The sequence below is a fragment of the Odontomachus brunneus genome, unplaced genomic scaffold (genome assembly GCF_010583005.1).
Source record: "Odontomachus brunneus isolate Ranch 3 - 2012 unplaced genomic scaffold, Obru_v1 Obru_scaffold_050, whole genome shotgun sequence".
NCBI classification, from domain to species: Eukaryota; Metazoa; Arthropoda; class Insecta; order Hymenoptera; family Formicidae; genus Odontomachus; species Odontomachus brunneus.
Genome location: NW_022639500.1, coordinates 49,150 through 68,639, shown reverse-complemented (window position 1 = coordinate 68,639; position 19,490 = coordinate 49,150). Strand labels below are relative to the sequence as shown.

The 19,490-nt window shown below is 43.0% G+C and overlaps 1 protein-coding gene across 1 annotated transcript in view; it reads right to left on the bottom strand.

The window, feature by feature from the left end:
* The window catches only part of LOC116845247 (zwei Ig domain protein zig-8-like), a 30,988-nt gene extending 12,789 nt beyond the window's left edge, over positions 1–18,199 (bottom strand). Inside the window, exons 1-2 of the mRNA XM_032817718.1 lie at positions 18,035–18,199; positions 7,301–7,574 (exon numbers count right to left, since the gene is read on the bottom strand). Of these exons, the coding sequence (XP_032673609.1) occupies positions 7,301–7,454 (154 nt within the window). The 5' untranslated portion in view covers positions 7,455–7,574; positions 18,035–18,199. The remainder of the gene's footprint in view (positions 1–7,300; positions 7,575–18,034) is intronic.
* Between the last annotated feature and the right edge of the window lie 1,291 nt (positions 18,200–19,490).

Sequence of the window (19,490 nt, the reverse complement as noted above, 5' to 3'; positions counted from 1 at the left end):
TTCCACCATCCGTCTTGTCGCTCGTTTTTCATCGGCTAGTTTCGCCGGCCCTGTTGATGCTTCCGCGATCCTCCAGTCCCGGGATGAGAGACTGGGATGTTCGCTGGAGTTTCTCGAATACTTTACGCTCAAGGCCCGCCATCGTGAGTCCAATTTGGGAAATAAGTCGGACGATCGTTTGACTAGCCGTCAAGCTCGCGATATAAAAATCCTCCTAAAAACGTGACTACGTGCGCGCTCCTCTTTTCTTTTACGGTAATTTATACGACACGCGCTCCCGCTAATGATGCATTTTACGCCGGCATGTTTGCCGACCCGCGCTTCTTGATATTTTTCTTAACGGGTCCAAGACAAACTTGCGGTAAAGTGAGACGGCACGCGAAGAATTTGGAACATTCGGTCTTCCTTGGAGAACCTTGTCGCCGCAAAACTGCCGTCCTAAATAAAACGTCGGTTACGCGCGATAAGATTTCGTGTCGGGAAACTTCGCGATGCCAACAATGAGTCTTCCTCTTCCCAGTCAGTTAGTCTCAATCAGTCTCAGTTAGTCTTCTTTTCTTTCTTCCTTCACGAAGGATGTTGAAGTCGCGAGAGTTTTAATTGCTCACACAAGTAACGAATATGAGCGATCAGTCAACGCGGAAAACCAATATTACTCTAGTTTCGGCAGGATTCACTAGAACGACAAGTGAGCCGAGCCGATTCGCGACGGCGAGGAGAGTCTCCCTTCCCGACGAAAGGCATCCACGGACAGGTGTAACGTCACGGTAATTTCGTCGCGGGACGACACGCAACGACGAAACTTCGCGTGTAATCCGTGCATGGTAACCCCCCTGCTATCCTTAACTGAGGCGCGATATTAAACCCAACGTGAACGTAATTCCCTTGCCTTCTCCCGTGCGTACTCCTCTTGCTCCTCCGTCACGTCACCTTGACGCAGCGCGTTCAAGTATTTATGCAGTTTCATTTCTCTAATACAACTTGCACCATCGAAATTAGTCGCCGTAATTAGATCGCTATTTCCGCGACTGGGAAGATTCCTCGCTTACGAATGTTGCCGAGCAACGAACAGAAGGAAGAGCTAATTTTCGCGTAATTTAATTTTACTTGATCATTGTTTTATCCGCTGCAAGGTACCGCGTTTAAAATTGTTCGTCTTCCTTTCTTGCTCTCTTTTTCTTTCATTGTCTCGCGTAGGATGTGGAATTTTTAATTCAGAACTTGTTGCGAGACTAAAGTCGTTGACAAGACTTTAATCTTGCACGAGGTATAAATATCAATCAATTTGAGGAATTTTAGTTTCTACTCCTGAATTCAAAGGTTATTTTTACGAATTGTATACGGAAAAAAGGTTATTTTTACGAATTGTATACGGAAAAAAAGATATCAATAGTAGCAATAGTCGCTATTATTAACTGATTCTTTAAGCAAGATTCTACTAATTACAGTGCTATACTTATAACTAAATCACCAGTTATACGTATAATATTTCAGTGAAGAATATTGATTATATTTGAGAGAATGATTGCGCGTGATCTGGTTGTGGTAATCAGAAATCGGTTGACGTTTACCATGGATACATTTTGATTGAACTAACTAGATATCGTCACTGTATCTCAGCAATTGCTCTGTGGTTACAGCAACCATATAATTGATCGTATTTTATTATTAATTTGCTTGTTGCAACAAGATTTATGTGTGGCCTAACCGTATTATTTATTTTATTTATGAATTTCTCAGTTAAACTTATAATCGTTTTTATCGTTGGTAATCTCGTTTAAATATAAGCGCGTGCCACGTTTTTGGCACTTAATATGTATTGAGAGCAGATGCTGAACTACGCGAGTATTTTCGAAAAGCGTCTATTAGCGAAAGATCCTCCTCTTTTATCGGAGAATCCCTTCTACAATTTTAGCGCGGTATGTTTTCGTTTGATTATCCGTACGGCGAAAATATACATAATGGGGTTAATTGTACGACATAACATATAGGTGGAATGTCAAATCTACTTCCTGCTACATATTCCGCGTTACGCTTGCGCACTCTTCATTACAAACCAAAAGTTTGGTGCACCATAATTGTCTGCCACTCGGTATCTCTCCCGTCGCTTCGTTTCACATCACAAATACTACAAAGGAATTCTCGTCAACAGCATTACTTTGGAGCAATTGTTATGTTAATGTAGCCGAAATATCTATCGATTTCTATTTGCTCCGCTTCCAGAATTTGGGTATCGTTTAAAATACAAATCATGCACAGTACGATATGCATATTAAAATAAAAAAAAAAACTCGAAATTGTTTTCATAACTCCCGACGGAAATGTCAGTCGCCATTGATATTGAGATTGAGAGGATCAATCTCGGAAAAGTGTAACTTTTATGAATCAGTTACACAAAATTAGTTACACTGAAAATTATTATTACACGAACGTAATTCTTTATGTGCATTAAAGGGTTGGGTTGTTTGAGAAAAGAAAACTGGCAACAGTACATTCTGCGCGAGATGGAAGACTTTATGCGGAACGGCAGATTGACTCGTTAAAACCTCGAAAACGTCGTTATTCACTTCACTAAATTCGCTCGCCTTGTCAATGTGCATATTACGTACGGTTGATGTCTGCCCTTTACGTTGTTCGTTACAATGATGCGAGCCAAACGTGATAGAACGTAAATGAGATCCGGTCGTTAACTAGTCTCGTAATGGTATGCGATAGTGATATCGACGTGTTATTCAATTCCCGTTCAAGCTTCAGCATAGATATTATAGTAAACCGCTATAGTCTTCTTTAATATTCACTACTTACGTCTTATCGACGCGCTGTATCACGTATCCTCTGTATTTTCGGATATATATACCGGAAAGTAATGCGCGTTGTGAAAATTGTCAAAATTGAATGAGTAATCGAGACATTAAACGCGTGCATGTGCGGAGCTTCAAACATGAAAATATAAAATTGTATAATACGACTGAATGTCTCGATGTTTGAACAACACGCGTGAGACAGAGCAATGCTGTCGGTGTTGTTTCAGTTCAACTAGCATTAATGTAAAAATATAGAAGAGAATGCAACGGCATCCGGTATTTGTCCGCTTCCGGCGCATTTAAACGTGCGCATCCACGCAGTAGTAGATGTAGAAGTTGATGTTCATCCGGGGCTATCGTAATTTCGGGAAAAAAAAAAGTTGTTTTCGGAACACGGTGGCAGTACACCGGTGAGAGAGACGAAGATTTCATTTCCAATTCTCAGTGTGACGTTACCTCGAAGCCGTAAAATACATGGCGCGAATGGACAAACTTCGCAAATAGCTCCGGACAGTATGTACGTATGTAGTCAACACTTACGCGCCTATACACCTAGTCGAGTGCTATGTACTTGCGCAATCGAATGACAAGTCGCAAACGAGTTTTGAATTGAATATTTCATCGGCCGACCCCGACGGCTACGCGACTACGCAACTTTCTCGTCTCTTGACAAAAGCGCCGATATCGTACACGTACAAACTGATTCGCTTGATTCTTCCCAACGGGAATTTCGAGCCTCGCGACGCGACAAGCGGATACAACTCGACTCACTCGATTGCGAATCGACGTGACTGTTCTACAACGGAAATTATTCTCGCTTCCCTGTTACATCGTTTACGGCGACCGATCGTTAGTGCATTGAGTGCTTTGTATCAAATATATTTGTTCACTTATGTACGCACATTGGCGCGGATAAACACACATTGTGTATGTGTGTCTGCGCGCGCGTGCGTGCGTGTGTGGCATACACGCGAAGATATTGATCGCGGCTCGTTCATTAAGCAAGTCGTAACAATTACGTTTCTAATTCGATATTTCGGGGGAAACAGTATTTCGGGAGAAAATTTACATTATAATTGTCAACCACGATCTATCAAATCTGTTTGGCGAGAAGTGAGAAGGATGTATAAAGAATGCACGACAAACGGCGGGGAAGAACTAAGAGTTCTTCTTTCATACTCAGTAAGTGAAACCGTCCGAGACATTTCTTCGCGCACTTACAGATAGAGTTACGTCGACTTTAATGCGATGAGACCGCGGCGGCGGAAGTGGTGGTTTTTCCAAAATCCTTGATGAAATTGCACCGCATTACCGTAAGTGCGGCTTTCGAGAAGCGATCTTGGCGACGACCGGATTAGACTTTCATGAGGATTTGAGAACAGGCATCCGTACATGTTACTCCAAACAACTTAGTATAATGCCAGTGCTATTACAGGGAGAAAGAGATAGATAGATAGATAGATAGATAGAGAGAAAGAGAGAGAGAGAGAGAGAGAGAGAGAGAGAGAGAGAGAAAGAAAATGATATTTCTCCGAATCTGAGAATCGATGAGGCGATTACAAGTCGGGAAAGTCTGTAAGCGCGCGCGCATTACACGTCGTTATATACTTTCTCATACCTTGGTGTGTCTTTATATACAGGGTGAGCCATTTTAATCGACGGATCCAAATTGCTCCTCAAAAGGTTGCTAGCTACAAAAAAGGTTAAGACAAGAATTGTAGAGGACAACGGGGATCATTTTGCCGTGCTAATAATTTTGACTTTCAGATCGATTTTCAAGGTCATTCGAAGATCAAAGTCATTTTTTTAAATTAGAACCTCTATTTTTGACACCGGATTCGAAAAGAGCAGAAAATTTTACGTTAAAAATGATATTTAGATTTTTTTTTCTGAGTCCAAGAAGGTCAAATAAAAAATGATTAAAAACAACTTAGAAGCTGTTAATGTTAATTTTAAAGATTTTTATTCATGATAAGTGTTTCGCGGTACTAACAAATACTAATAGAAGAAAAGTTGTGAAACGTTGTCATTCCATTTCTGAAATTGATGCGCAATAATCTCACTTTGATATGATTATTAATAAGGCGTAATAAATAAAATTTTAAAAGTAAAAACAAACACTTTTAAAGTATTGCCTTTAACAATTTTTCTTTTTTAAGTGCAGGGTAACTTGAAAAATTTTTTTTAAATATGGCTGACTATCCTCCTAATGAAATTGTTGATATGATATTAATTTTAGGGGAATGTCATAATAATGACATTACGATGCTGCGTCAAGGCTTTATGCTGAACGCTATCCAGAGAGGAGACATCCAAACAACACGACAATACGAAGATTAACTCAAAGAGCTCGCAATGGACATCTTGTTCGGCAACGACGATGTCATGACGAAAATAAAAACCTAAATATCATTTTTAACGTAAAATTTTCTGCCCTTTTCGAATCCGGTATTAAAAATAGGAGTTCTGATTTAAAAAAATGACTTTGACCTTCGAATGACCTTGAAAATCGATCTGAAGGTCAAAATTATTAGCACGGTAAAATGACCCCCGTTGTCCTCTACAATTCTTGTCTTAACCATTTTTTTGTAGCTGGCGTATTTTAGGAGCAATTTGGATCGATTAAAATGGCTCACCCTGTATAGTCATACCTTAATATTTCACTTATATAATACTTTTATTTACTTTACATGCATTTTAATATACTTTTTGCGCTGTGCGGAAATTGTTTGACGTTCCGGGGTAATAAGTTCCGAGGTACAAAGAGCTCGAACGACATTATGACGCGTAAGAAGACGCATCTTGAGCCCTGCGACTTTTCTCTCCCCCTTCCCCCTGCCCTCCCTCTCACGCTCGTCGACGAGACCTGAAATTGCACTTGCATGAGGATCCCGATATATACGGCTGACTGCAGACGGACGACACGACTCTTTAAAGCCCGATCGGCTCGACTATTGAAGTTCGAGCGCTGCCACGAGACGGATGCGCGTCTTCACGCCGGCTCTCCCGGCGAAGAGGTCAGCTTGTAAATTTGTGCGGGAAGTAAATGTCCGGAGGCCGGTCGAGCGAAATTGACGTTTCAGTTGGTATTCGGCGAAGGAGCCGACGTGCTCCTATAGGGTTCTGTACGATCGCGTCGGACGGAGAATACGAAGCGATTCCGATAAACGCGAGCTGTACCGAGATTGCGAAAACGATCGCGACGTGATACATGTCGCGCTGATAATGGCGCTATAAATGGAACAGACAACGTAATTAAAATGTCCGCGAATGCAAAGTAAACGGGTAAGAATGAAAAGAGAGAGAAAAAAAGTAACGAAAGAATAGGAAAAACTAGCAATCTGCTAATCCTCTTAGCGACAATGTTCGCTGCGTTGCTTTAATTACGTGGAAAAAGGACTACTATGTCCTCTTTTACATGTCGGCCGGGACTTCGCTCGGCCCCCTCGACGTGCGGTTTTCCCGCGAGAGGTATACTTACACCAGGGAAAGGAAAAGAAGTCTAATCACCGTAGATCGCGACGCACGCCGTAAAATTTTACAGGGCGCCGAAAGTTGGACGAGAGAGCTCGCTTCGGGGTTCGGCGGCGGTGAGCCGAGGAGGCGCACGGAAAGTCGGACCAACTTTCGCACCAGACGAATCACTCTTACAGCTCGTGCAGTTTCCCGACGACCCCGAGGCCATACGTAGTGATCAACTTTAGAGAGCGGATAATTAAGTCTCAAGTTCCCCTCCTACTTTGCGCGATTCCCAATCCCCGCGTCGCGTTTATTATATATTACGATGGTATCGCGGAATTATCTCGCGGATTCGCGCGTCGATACGCTCCTCGGGTCTCCGCTGCGCGTCCGCACGATCTGTGCAGATTTAATTGGAAAATTCGTTTTCTCTTATCCTGTGCACTTTTTCACGACCGAATTCGCAGGTGCAGATGTAACAGAAGTTCCTTTGTGTCATGGAGGTTGAAATTAACTCTTTTACTACTGCGAGGACGTATATATTCTCCGCCCCAAACGATCTAAATCTGCTATTGGTTTTATATTAATTAAGATTAATTGTTATTAATTTTGCCGCCGGAACAATAGCGAGCGACCATTTTTGCTGACAGATTAATTCTTTTTCTCCAAAAAGTTGCTTTTTTTGGGAAATCAAAGTTCCCTCAGTCATTGAAAAATATTGAAAGGGTTAACCTTTTAACGGCGGGATTGATCGATATATCGACCAGCAGTTAGATTGGCGACTCCACATAAAAAATTCATTATATTTATAGCTAAATTTTGCGTAAAATAAGAAGTCGATTTCAATTGAAATTCATTCCCGCCGTTAAAAGGTTAAGAACTCGTCAAACCTCGTCGCTGTCGCCTTCGCGAGCGACGACACTCGCGCTCGATACGCGCCGTACAAAAATAACTACGTTGACTTTTTCGTGGATATCTCAATCGCTGCATGTCTCGTTTCGTTGCGTCGATTCAGGTCGAGTCGTCGTGTAACGCACCTTGCAGTTGAGTGATATTCCTGGTGATTTTGTGGCCGTTAACAAGCTGCTCGCGCAGGTGTGATCTGTCGCGATGTCGCTGATAATTGGCGATAACGATCGTGATCGTCGCCAGAACGAGGAGGAATCTCGACCCCCACGCTTGTCTCGTCATCGCCCGTCACCGTGTCTCGCATCCCCCGCAGTTTTTGCGAATATATAGTCAGACAATCGTCGACGAGGCGGACGAGGGGTGTCCGCGCGTTTTGCGAAGGAAGACTCCGTTCTCTATGTTCTGAAATCCAAACATGACTGAAGGATGCGGGCGTCCTTGCGGACCCGGATGTCCGTTCCGCGGAAACCTTAACTAGACACACATACACACATATGCATGCATACGAACAAACATGCATACATGCACACAGAGCATTGATAAATGAATATTAGAGCGGTCTCATGCCGTGTAATCGGGAAGACAAATAAAGCGAAGCGACTGCGAATTGGAAACGGGTAGGAATCGATAATCAAGGGAACCCTTCCGAGCAGAGAGAAAAAGAGAGAGAGCGTCGCTCTGTTTCTTCTGCTTTTATTGTGTATTTGTACAATGCAAGATTGCGTCTCGCGTAACGGTTTCCTCCATTTATTCAGTTGCACGGTCGCGCACATGTAATTTCTCGAGATTGACAATGCCGTCGAAACGAAGCATTTCTTGAGTTCCCTGCAGAACAATTAGGCGCGACTCTCTCGATTGTATTATATATTCATCTCTCTTTACTCGAATTTAACGAAGAGATCACAGGGGAACTCGAATCGGCTTGGTTACTTGCCGGGGTTGATGCCGCAGTGCGTATACGTGGTTCTATATCGCTTTTGTTCATGTATATGCATCACGTCGAGCGGAGCGCGCGAATAAACAAAAACAAAAGTCACTGCGGACACAACGTAGGAGCAAAAATTCGAATGCACCGGAAACAGGCGCGAGAATATAGTTGTCGCGCCCGAAATTTATTATTTTATTATCCCGATGCGCGGCCCCGTCGAGTCTTATTATTCCCTGACTTCTTTCTTTTCTTCCTGGTCCATATTCAAAGGGGAGGACTACAAGGTGCGAAAAGAAAAGATCGCGCGGAAAACGCAATTTCACCTTCGGTCTTTTCACAAGTTGCGGAAGCGGAGCGGGAAACTCCGCGCGAACTTCGCCTATATTGTTTTCTAAGGTGTCCGCGCGTCTAATGGAATCGATGTTACCGAGTTTGACTCGTTAGATTTTGCCGACGGAATATCGGCATATTCCCACCGCTGCAGTCGCGGAATAATTATTGAAGAGCGTGAGAGGTAGAAAAAGAGGGACAAAGATAAGCAGAGATAAGGGACGGAAAATAGCGGAGAACGGAGAGGAGGATGGCGCAGGAAGAAACACGAAGCGGCGACAAGACTAGGGTAACGTCACTTCGTGCAGTTTTGTAAGGGAACGCGGGCCAGCACGGTCCGTGGGAGGGAGACAGAGACAGGGGCCGAGAGAAACGGAACTTTTGCAGTTTCCTCGGAAATGCAGCCAGCTACAGCTGCACGCGGTCATAGAGCAAAAACCGCGATCTCACCGAGAAAGAGCGTGCGGATGACCGAGAGGATGAGAGAGAAAGAGAGAGAGAGAGAGCGAGGGAGAGAGGGGGGTGTGCCTTCGCGGTTTTCATCCGGAAATATGTGCACGCGATTCGCATACGGCGCGGCCGGACCGGGCGTCGTTAGGCAGCCGGATTATTGTGTCCGAATAACAAAGTAAATGGATTTGCAATGCAAACTTTTGCCATTCTTGCGCAAACGATATTTTCGCGACGATAGGCGCTCTTCTATGACCGCGCGCGCTAAACTCTCGCGCGCACGACGGCGCGCATTCATCTCGCTCACGGTGGATACCGCGCTCTTTTAATTGCTATCCGAATCGATCGTTTTATCGCGTTCGCTCGCTATATCTCTGCGTTGGAATACTCGAATACTGCTAAGTTTACGAAACTATAGTTTAAAAAGCAACAGCAATGACAGCACACGACGGTACATCGTCGTTTCATGTTTTCGCGGTGAACAACTCCGTTTGTTATTTTGTGCGACACGCGTGAAAATATATAGACATGGGAATTTTTACGGTGAAATTTGCAACGTTTCGGCATTTATATAAACACGCGCAATCGTTATCTTATATTTATATTACTCTACCATGGGAAAGAGCAATTTCATGTACGACGAGGCAGACAGGGAAGTGGCAGAGGGATAGGGAGAGAGAGAGAGAGTGTGACCGATGAAATATTTACGAATGGACACATACGCAAAATAATTTATACGTGCGCGCTGACGGTGCCAATGACAGTAGGATCGCGATACAGGCGGCTCTCAAAGATTTCCTTCGGAGTAACGATCTGCTTTTCGGCTTTGGGAGCAGTACGCGGAATCCGCTACAACGCTCCAGGAAGTCGTTTCCCACCGATATTTATGACGCGACGAATCGCATGACCTACTGCTGAAATCGTAGTTGAAGTAGCTCGCTGCATTTCCTGTGAAGAGCATTTTCACGCGGCACGGCACGTTCGCTGCTTTTCTTGGCGGACAACTCTTTTTTTCGGAACGTATGCTCGCAATTATGTGTGCACATCGTTGGAGAGAAAATTGCCGAAGGAAAATTCTTGAAATCTCCGTCTCATGTTTCCCGTGCTTCCCTCTTTCTTTTTGCTCTCGTTCTCATCCTTTCTTATTCATAATTCTTATCCGTACTCTTTCATACAGATATAACTGTATTTGTATTATAAATATCCTTTCTCGATAATTATCCGTATTTTTTTTAATGCTTGGCAATTATCGGTTAAATAAATCAATCTCCGTACTATTTACGATGTTACAAAGTTAATTGGATTTAAAATGGAGTTAATTGGCTTTAAAATGGAGTTAATGGGCTTCAAAATGTCACTTGGCGACTCGCGCTGTACGAATATAAATGTAATGCCTCTTAAACGTCGCAAACTGCAGTTAATAGGAGAACAAAGCCGTCATTTTGTTATAATGATGCAGTTGTGCATTGCATTTGGAAAGGGTTTACACCGCGTGTACCGCTGATGCCGCGACGCTTCCGCGTAAACTGTCCCAACGCTTTATGACGTGTAACGTCATATACAACATGTCGGGTTGTCGCTATGTTTAACAATGAGGCTGGCCGACACAAAGATCGCAGTGTTATCGCGTTTGCGTAATGAGACAATTTAAACTAAAGCACACCGATTGTTAAAATAGTGCCAGCTCCCTTGTCGAGAGAGCCAAGGGAAGGTTACGGGTTAAAGCTCCCGGTATTTCTGCGTGCAATGTAGGCCAAATTCCGCGCGTTAACTTTAGACTAAAGAGTGAATTTTTTCCCTCAAATTGCCGTTTCGTCTTATAACTATAATATCTCTCTCTTTGGTTAAAAATTAATGAGAAGTAAAGGCGATCATAAAGAATACGAGGAGCAAAGTACACGTGAATTTCGCCGTATCGTGAAGAGAAGATACCGTTCGTACAAAGAGCTTCGTTCACGTGAATTTACGTAAATTTCAATTTGACAGAGACTTTCTCTCTCGGAATCGTTTTTGTCGGACGTTTCCACGCGATGATGTATTAACACACGAAACAGAAGACGAATACACACAATTTGCCTAATTGATGTACTCGTGGGACGAACGCATCTCCGATAATTCCGTGTCGCTTTTCTTCTTCTTTTTCTTCTTCGATCGATTACGCGCGAATTAATGACGGGCAAAACAGTATAGTCAAATGTAAAATAATGTCCGGAGATTTGAGATGCGAAGGAGCAGTTGTCCCGTTCGTTTTATCGGCGTTCATTTTACATCCGCTCTTGCGAGACTCGCTCGGAGGGATTCAAGTTCCACAAGGGTCCTTCAACTAGCAAAGGGACTGCAGAAAACTCGGTTCTGCCGGCGCTCGTGGGAATTCAACTCGCGGCACGTCTCAGAATCGATCGATCTTCCTCGCCGACTCACTACGATGTCACGTTGTTGCAATCGGCTACCGATACCGGAAAAGGAGTCCCGATGAGAAGCCACGCAACAAACTTGCCGGGCAACGGCGTGGGCGACGAGGACGACGGCATGGGCGGCGCGGACGGCGCGACGCGAGTTCCGTAATTATTAAACTTCGTTTCGAACCGCGTATCTCTAACATTTGCGGAAAGAATCACGTTGTTTCCCTATCGTCGTTTGCATGAAACTTTCATGTTTTCATGTAGCGACTCTTGAATAATCACGATCACTCAGCGGCTTACGTGAACGAGGCAGCCCGTGAAAATGCATGCGAGCGTCGGCTCGCGACTTATCGATAAATCATCATAGGCATCGACGCTGTTTGATACGTTATCCGAGTCCGCGATAAAAAAGACTCGGGAGAGGAGGGGAGAAAAGGAAGAAGTAGAAGAAGAAAAAAAATCGAAACGCCAGATAGCGCGCAAATGCCGCGATCGATGGCCGACGGAATAGCGTACGAAACGCGCGCGCGGAGAGAAGAGAGTCAGTGACGGAAGAGCGAAACGGTATGAGAAACTCGCGGCCCCCGGAAAAGGATACGTTACGGTCGAATCGTATGTTACTCCGTTCTCGAAACTGACAACTAATTGCTATGTATGTCTCTAATGGCGGCCCGCAAATACCGCTACTTTGCGCGCGCTCCGACAAAAGCGCCATTTATCAGGCGTCCATTTTATCATAAGGCTTTTTTCGAAAGGGGAAAAAGGTGCAAGAGAAAAAGAGAATGTGTGTGTGTGTAGGCAAAATTTATCGAGGAATCAGTCGCAAAAATTTCTCTCGGAAACATTGGCATGCTGAACGCTGTAGTATATGTAGATATACTGTCTTTAACATTCGCGCGACAGTATGATACGATTCTTTCGCGAATGCCCGAAGCGTAAAAATTTATCGCGTGTCTTTCGTGTACGCGTGTCAAGACGATGCGGAAAGGGCGTTCATGCCGAGACGAGAAATCGAGCCAAAGTTCAGGCGAGATCCGACGCCTTGACTCCGCGAAACGCGACTCCTTGTGACTATTTAGCAACCAAGTTTGAATTGTGCTCACGTAACGGGAAGTTTATAAGCGAGGTATTGCACCGTGCATTACAGCGTGATACTATTAGCGAACGCTTAGCTATTGACTTTTCGTGTGTAAACGTGTGCCGCTGGAACTCGCGCTTTTTTTGTACACGCTCTGCCGCTGTGTTCTTCGAACTGTGTTCAGTGCATTATTGCACGCGTTGGCGAGGAAAAATTATGTCAAGTAGAAATATATACACATATGTAGAATGTCAGACGATTCTTTGTACGGCCGCGATGTGCAGGTGTGTGAAACACAATCACGAAAATTGTGTACTCTTTTAAAATGAATTAGTAAAAAGGTTTCTGTTTGAATCAACAAAAGGATTATTTCGCCGAAGAATCGCAGTACGTATTCATTTATTTTCAGTGATAATACTCCCATTTTATTGCTTCGTCTTATTTCACTGATTTTGACCAGTGGAAATATGATTCCACTGCGAAATCTGTAATGCACAAATTCGTCGTACAAAATTTTGTGTATTCGATGTGACGATGGAATTAACAACCTCCATTCGATTCGCATGCAATTTGCAACTACTGCAAATACTGTTTGCAATCTGCATTAATAAACAGTTGCTAAATGTTATTAACTGATTTTCTCAGCGAGATTTTATTTTGTTGGCAATGATATACTTATAAATCACCAGTTTGAAATATAGCATTTCAGTGAAGAGTACAGGATTGTACTTTAGAAAGTACTACTTTGTAATGTTCACAATACTTTGATAATATATATATTAGCAAATATTTTAGCTATCACAACTAAATAACTTTGTTATGAAAACAAGAAAATTTGCTCCTGCAGTTAATATTTTTAGTTGTTCGTATATTAGCAAATCTTTTTTTCCGTGTAACGACAGATGACTTGCAGTATGTGATAAAAATGCCTTAATTCTTACAGTCTCTTAGTAAATTAATTACAAAGTATTGTGAACATTACAAAGTAGTACTTTCTAAAGTACAATCCAGTTCTGCAGTTAATATTTTTAGTTGTCCATATATTAGCAAATCTTTTTTTCCGTGTAAACATGTCTGCAAGAGCTGTCCCGTGCGCTCATTGGTCTATATGGTTTAGTTATTTACATAGTAAATATTACGAAAATTACCAAATGGCATATAGTTCACTTGATTATTTTGACCTGTTCTGCTTGTACACCGCGGCTGTATAACGAATTATCGGATATTCTGCTTAGTGTAATTTCAAATATATACTGGCAGAGAAAAGAGAATACATGATGTGTGTATTGTGTGAGTAATTCGGCTATTGACAACGTAAACGCGCTAGAAGCAGTCCGCTGAGAATGTTGCCGCGCAAATCCCATTCAATCGTCGTAATTGTTTGCTTTTTGACGAGCGCAATCCTGCCGCGCGCGCAACAAGAAAAGAAAAATAATTCAATCTCGGCTTTCTGCGCACGCGGCCGCGCGGTAAGGGAAACTTCTGTCTTATGAAAGCCGCCGGAGATTTCTGGCGCGCCAGAATTGTGAAATATACCGCGCGCGCTGTGGAACAATCGATCCGCGAGTTGGCGAAAATACGACGAAGACACACTCCTTGCAATTCTGTAGCTGTAAACGCGTCGGAAAGAATAACAATTCTTCAATTATTTGGAATATAATGTCGTGGCAGCGGCCGCCATGTCGATAATTATTTACTCGAGTTTATGTAACTCGCGTAATCCGCGTGATTTCTCGGCGTAGATGAGCTGCGGATTATCAATCGCGTACAATTAGATAGCGTACGTGGCTTATATCGCGTGACCCACTTACAACGCATCGCAAATCGCCAGAAAGATCATTAACAAATAATGGACGAGGTACACGTGTACCTGCACGAGTAACGAGTGCCCTTTTCGAGAGGCGTGAAATTTTGGCTTGGTTCTCCCTCCTGATTTTTTATTTTTACCAAACTTTTAATTCGGAGCCGCGTTCTTTTCCAGTCGCGAAAGTTGGTTGGATCAATTTATCGGCGAATCGTATTATGGGTAATCCACTGTAGGACCGTAAGTCTCTGTGCTAAGAACATGATCCTAGGTATTAATGGTTCTTAGTTTGCAAGTACAGTTCGCCAATTTTGGCCGAAGTTGGTGTTACGTGCGTCAGGGAAACCGAGGGAGACACAGGGGACGGTATTTTCGACTGTGTGTTTCGATATCTCGGGCATGGATCGCGGCGAATCGATCGCGAGAGCGCAAATAATTTGGAACTCTGCAGGATTTTATTAAGAACGGCAGTGCATAAAAACGGAAGTTATAAAAAGAAAACAGAACGGCAGGAGAAAAAGGTGACCAAAAAGAGAGAAGAGAAAAATTAGAAAAATGCGCGCTATTCGCGCTCCGATTAATCAGGGTTGTCGTCGGAGGGTGTAAGAGCATCAGGAAATAACTATGATATTTATGCGTCATGGCGAAATAATTAGCGGATCGTGCAATCAAGGATTTAGTGTAAATTCGCAAAGAGATAGTCGTCGACATTGCGCTCCCGCAAATGTTATCCGCGCGCGTGGTGGAACCGGATCATTCCGGTCAATTCGCAAATTCCGCGTGAAATACGCACGTCGAGCTGCACGTAAATCGGCCGGGAGAGTGTCTAACGAGCGAACAAGCGTGAGAAGAACAATGGGCATCGCGGCTGCTGAAGCTGAGAGTATACAGCGAAAGGGGAGAGAGAGAGAGAGAGAGAGAGAGAGAGAGAACGGTCGTAAGGCAAGTCGGGCAAACGCAGTAGTAGAGGTAAGAAATTTCGCAGACGTCTCTCCGTGCGCGCAATCGAATCAGCACCGTAAGACGCGGTTCCTCGGTCGGCCTTTTGTTCGGACGTAGTTTATCAGAGAATACTTTAAAAGGTCGACCGGGTCAATCCCGTCGCCATTTAAAACAAGACCGAGCGTAGAGTCGTTTCTGCATCCAGAGACTCATTCGACGGTAACCTGCAGTGGGTGTGTTAGTGTATGGACGGGTGTGGACGGGTGTGTGAGTACACCGGACATTTAGCAAAGCTGGCACGTACTCTTTCCCCTTCGTAACACGTCGAATTTATTGCCGAGATCATCGGGTGCACAAAGAAACCACTACACGTAAACCGTTATTCAGGCGATATCGCCGGAGAAAAATGCTAAATACCGTTCGTTACCGATTCCCGGAGGAGCGATGCCGAAGAAATTCGGCGGGTACGCCCTTTTTCGTAATACACGCGAATATTAATGCGCGGGAGAACTCGCTCCGACGTTTCCGCGTCGGAGAAAACTTCGGGAGTTGTAAATTTCCCGGCGAAATAATTGAGCGAGTTACGACACGTCGCGATGTATTTACGGAAATACTTATGAATATTACAGCCACATACTCCCACTTCGAATTAGGGCATCGTTTCTTAATCTAAGTAGATAACAGTGCAACTTTACGATGAGACTACGTCAACTTAACTTCCGCGGGAAGTTCGCTTTCCTAAGCGCATTAATGCAGATTAGTTGGAAGATGCTGACATTCTCGCAGCGATTTGAAAATCTATACCCTAACCGAGATCATCCGGCGGACGAAGAGGAGCAAGAATGCCTGAAATATGCAAAATACCGTTATTGTCAGAGATATCGCGATATGATCGATCGATTGATTCGTGAATTGATGCAACATCGAGACGTCCGTCGTCGCGACAACGATGATTCCCAAAAATCATATCGTCGATTTAAAAATCAACGTATAAAAATACAATATATATATATATATATATATATATATATATATATATATATATACACAGCGTGAGTGACCTAACGTTAGCTTCTAAAATATCTCTTATTTTTTGGTATTTTTTTATTTTGGCTGGGTGACTTAACCTGTGTATATATATAGTATTCTTCACATAAAAAATATTTAATACGATCAACTCCGAAAATTTAATTGCCATCTGACAGTCTTTATATTTAGTATTGTGATGTTTTAGTCATCGCGGAATGTCACGATTTTCTATAGATTTATTTTAATGGCATTAAATTTATGAGTGTGCCATACGTCTACGGGATGATCTATATGTCGAATTTTAATCATGCCGTTATAGCGGGATCGTCCATAGGTCGAAGTCGTGTGGAATCGATGAATTTGAATTGTCGTCACACCGTTGTTCTCATGGTTGTCGTTTAATATGGATCCTTTCACAGACGCGCGCACTTATGATGGAAATTGGACGGCCGGCTCGACCGATCTCCTCCGTCCCTTGTACCGAATCATTTACATAGGAAGACGGATAGGAGGGACGGATCGCTGATCATATCATCCACGTTATTCGGACGTGACACGTGAAATCGATTAAAGGAAACCCGCGCAATGTTCGTTATCGGCAGATATGCATCATTCAGGAAGGGCAGAGTATTTTTGGGAAAAGCGCGAAGTCAACGCGACGTCGCGTGCGCGCGCGCCTCGAGCAAAATACACGGTGATGGCACGGTGGATCTTTATATTTTATTCAGTCGCGCGGTTTAAGCCAGCAGTGACTGTGGAGAACTAAATAAATTTCTAAATATATATTCCTCTCCCCGCAGATTTATGACGCGCGCTCTTCATAAAAAGGTCTACCTAGGCGTCGTACGATTGTATGTGTGTGTGTGTGTGCGCATCTCTGAGCTTTTATATTTTATATAAATTTCTCCCATTGTGTGTGTGTGTGTATTTGTGCATCTGCCTCTCTCTTACCTTCCATCTCTCTCTGTCTCTCTTTCTTTCTGTCCGTCGTGGTTTAAGTATGTATTAGATACCGCGCTACTATGTGCTGCATTAAGTATTTAACATACTTTATGCCTCGAGCTGCGCGCCACATTGTATTCGTCGATAATTTTAGCGATATTACGCAGAAATCGTGAAGGAAGTCGTATGTAAAACAGAATTAAAGAGAGGGAAAAAGAAAGAAAAGTTTTAAGACGTTAAATACAGGCTTTCGTTAGAAATATAATTAGCATTCTGCATATTAAACGACCGTAGAGAAAGAAAGAAAGAAAGGAGCATTATTTTTCGGACGAGATATTAAGAACACGATTTGTGATGTTAAAAGAAAATCATATCTCAAAGTCATATCTTCCATGTACTTAACCGGAACTTTAAGATTCGTGTATGTTCTTGCTAAAAAATATGACTGATAAATATTTCGCAATTGTTGCGACTCAATGTGTCTCGTGCGTTCTCCCCTTTTTTCTTCCTTTTTTCGCAGACGTTCAGCAAACTAATTAACCAGCGCGTAACAAGCCACGCATGAACGAAACGAAAGAGCCGTAATTAGTCGTTGCATAACGTCGGCCAACGTTTTTATTGATCCCCATGTGAGCGTACGAGCATTGTTGATTACCGTAAAAATCCGCACTGTCAGTAATAAATTCTGTTCCGCATATCTCTCTCTCCCTCCCCCTCTCTCTCTCTCTCTTTTCTCACTAGGATAACATTTTATAAAAAGAAAAATCTTTGAAAAGTTTATTAAATATTTACTATATCCAGGGAATAAAAGAAAATAAAATGCGTGCTTTTGGTAAAAGGGGCACGTTGACTTGTGTTCACATACGCGATCTTTTTCTCTTCTTTTTTCTCCACGACTTCCACGAGTTAAATTCGCTTTCAATAAAAACTCACTCGTTAAGCATTCTCGTCACTTACCGTTGTAAATCTGCCGGTTACTACACGTCACGAGCCCGTGTCAAGTCTTTTTTTTACAATGGTGTCGGGAGAGACGAACTTTGCGAGAGCGGAAAATATCACCCCCGGTTGGTACAGCACGGGCGGCTGCCGACTGACTGCTGCGGGGTTTGAAAGCTCCCGATTCTCTAGGCGACCTCTATAACTACCACGTGCTTGCAGTGACCGTGCACTGGCGCCACCGCGATATGCCTACGAAACGAAGCCCTTTGACCCAAAAAGAAACTAAGCTCGCAACAAAAATTGCGATCGACCTATATTCGTCGTCGAGTATAACAATCGAGTCATGAGCGCTGCGAGACTGCGCGTTTCTTCTCTACTTCGACGAGATATTGCATTCCTGCGGCATTCGGCTTTGTCTTCTTCTGCAATATTTTATATTTACATCCACATACAATTCTTCCAAAATTTATATTGTGAATCATTTATGTTGTGTGGATTGCATATGCTGGAAACTCACGAGAGTTCGTCAAATTTTTAGCCATATTGTTTTTAGCAATAAATAACGAAACACAGCACATATCATGTTCAATCAAGAAGGACCGCCCTCATCCATCTTCTGTCGCCGTCACCTACCATTTTCTACCACATTTCATCAAGTAATTGTCCGATTCCGCGTCAGTAAAATGACTCATCTTTTGAGCCAGTGAAATTGTCGAGGGTCCGATGCACTTTAGCAAGCTCCTAATATATTATTAAAATTGGACGAAACTTCTGACCAGAAGACCTAAAATATTTCATCGAATAACTGCGGGTTACGCAACCATGCAACATGCTTTTCAATTACTATTTACACGTCACTAGCTAATTTCGCCGGAAAGCTTCGTCTTACAGCGGGCGCGCAAAGGATGCAAGAGCATTTTGCGTTATTACGTCGTGCCCGAGCTATAAATTGCGTTGTCTGTGATCCGCGCTTAATTGACGAGTACAAAATTCAATATTCCACGTTTCGTAAAATATATACATATATATTTGTAGTATTTCATAAATAAAAGTATTTTATAAATAACGAGAACACGATGATTTCGTAACGGAGAAAATTGCATCGATGACAATTATTTACTAGTGCGTATTTGCACGTGTCTCGCGTACTTACGCGTTATTACACATACATATTATACGTACAAATTTACCAGACTTAATGACAAATTAATGATAAAAATGTCGGCATTCAGATTCTTCAGTTCGCATGTCGGGCACGTGTCGCGAGAAAGCGCGGTTTCACCGACAATTTAATACGTTCTTAAGAACGAATGTTCGACTCGCTCGTACAGGCCCCAGATCCGCGCTAATTCGTAATGGATTTTATCAATTCTAATTCCGCGATCCTATTACGTGGCGTGCGCGAGTACCTACGAGTGAGTGAGTGAGCGATCGAGCGGGCGGGACGAGAGTTACGTTTCGCAATTCTCCGTTG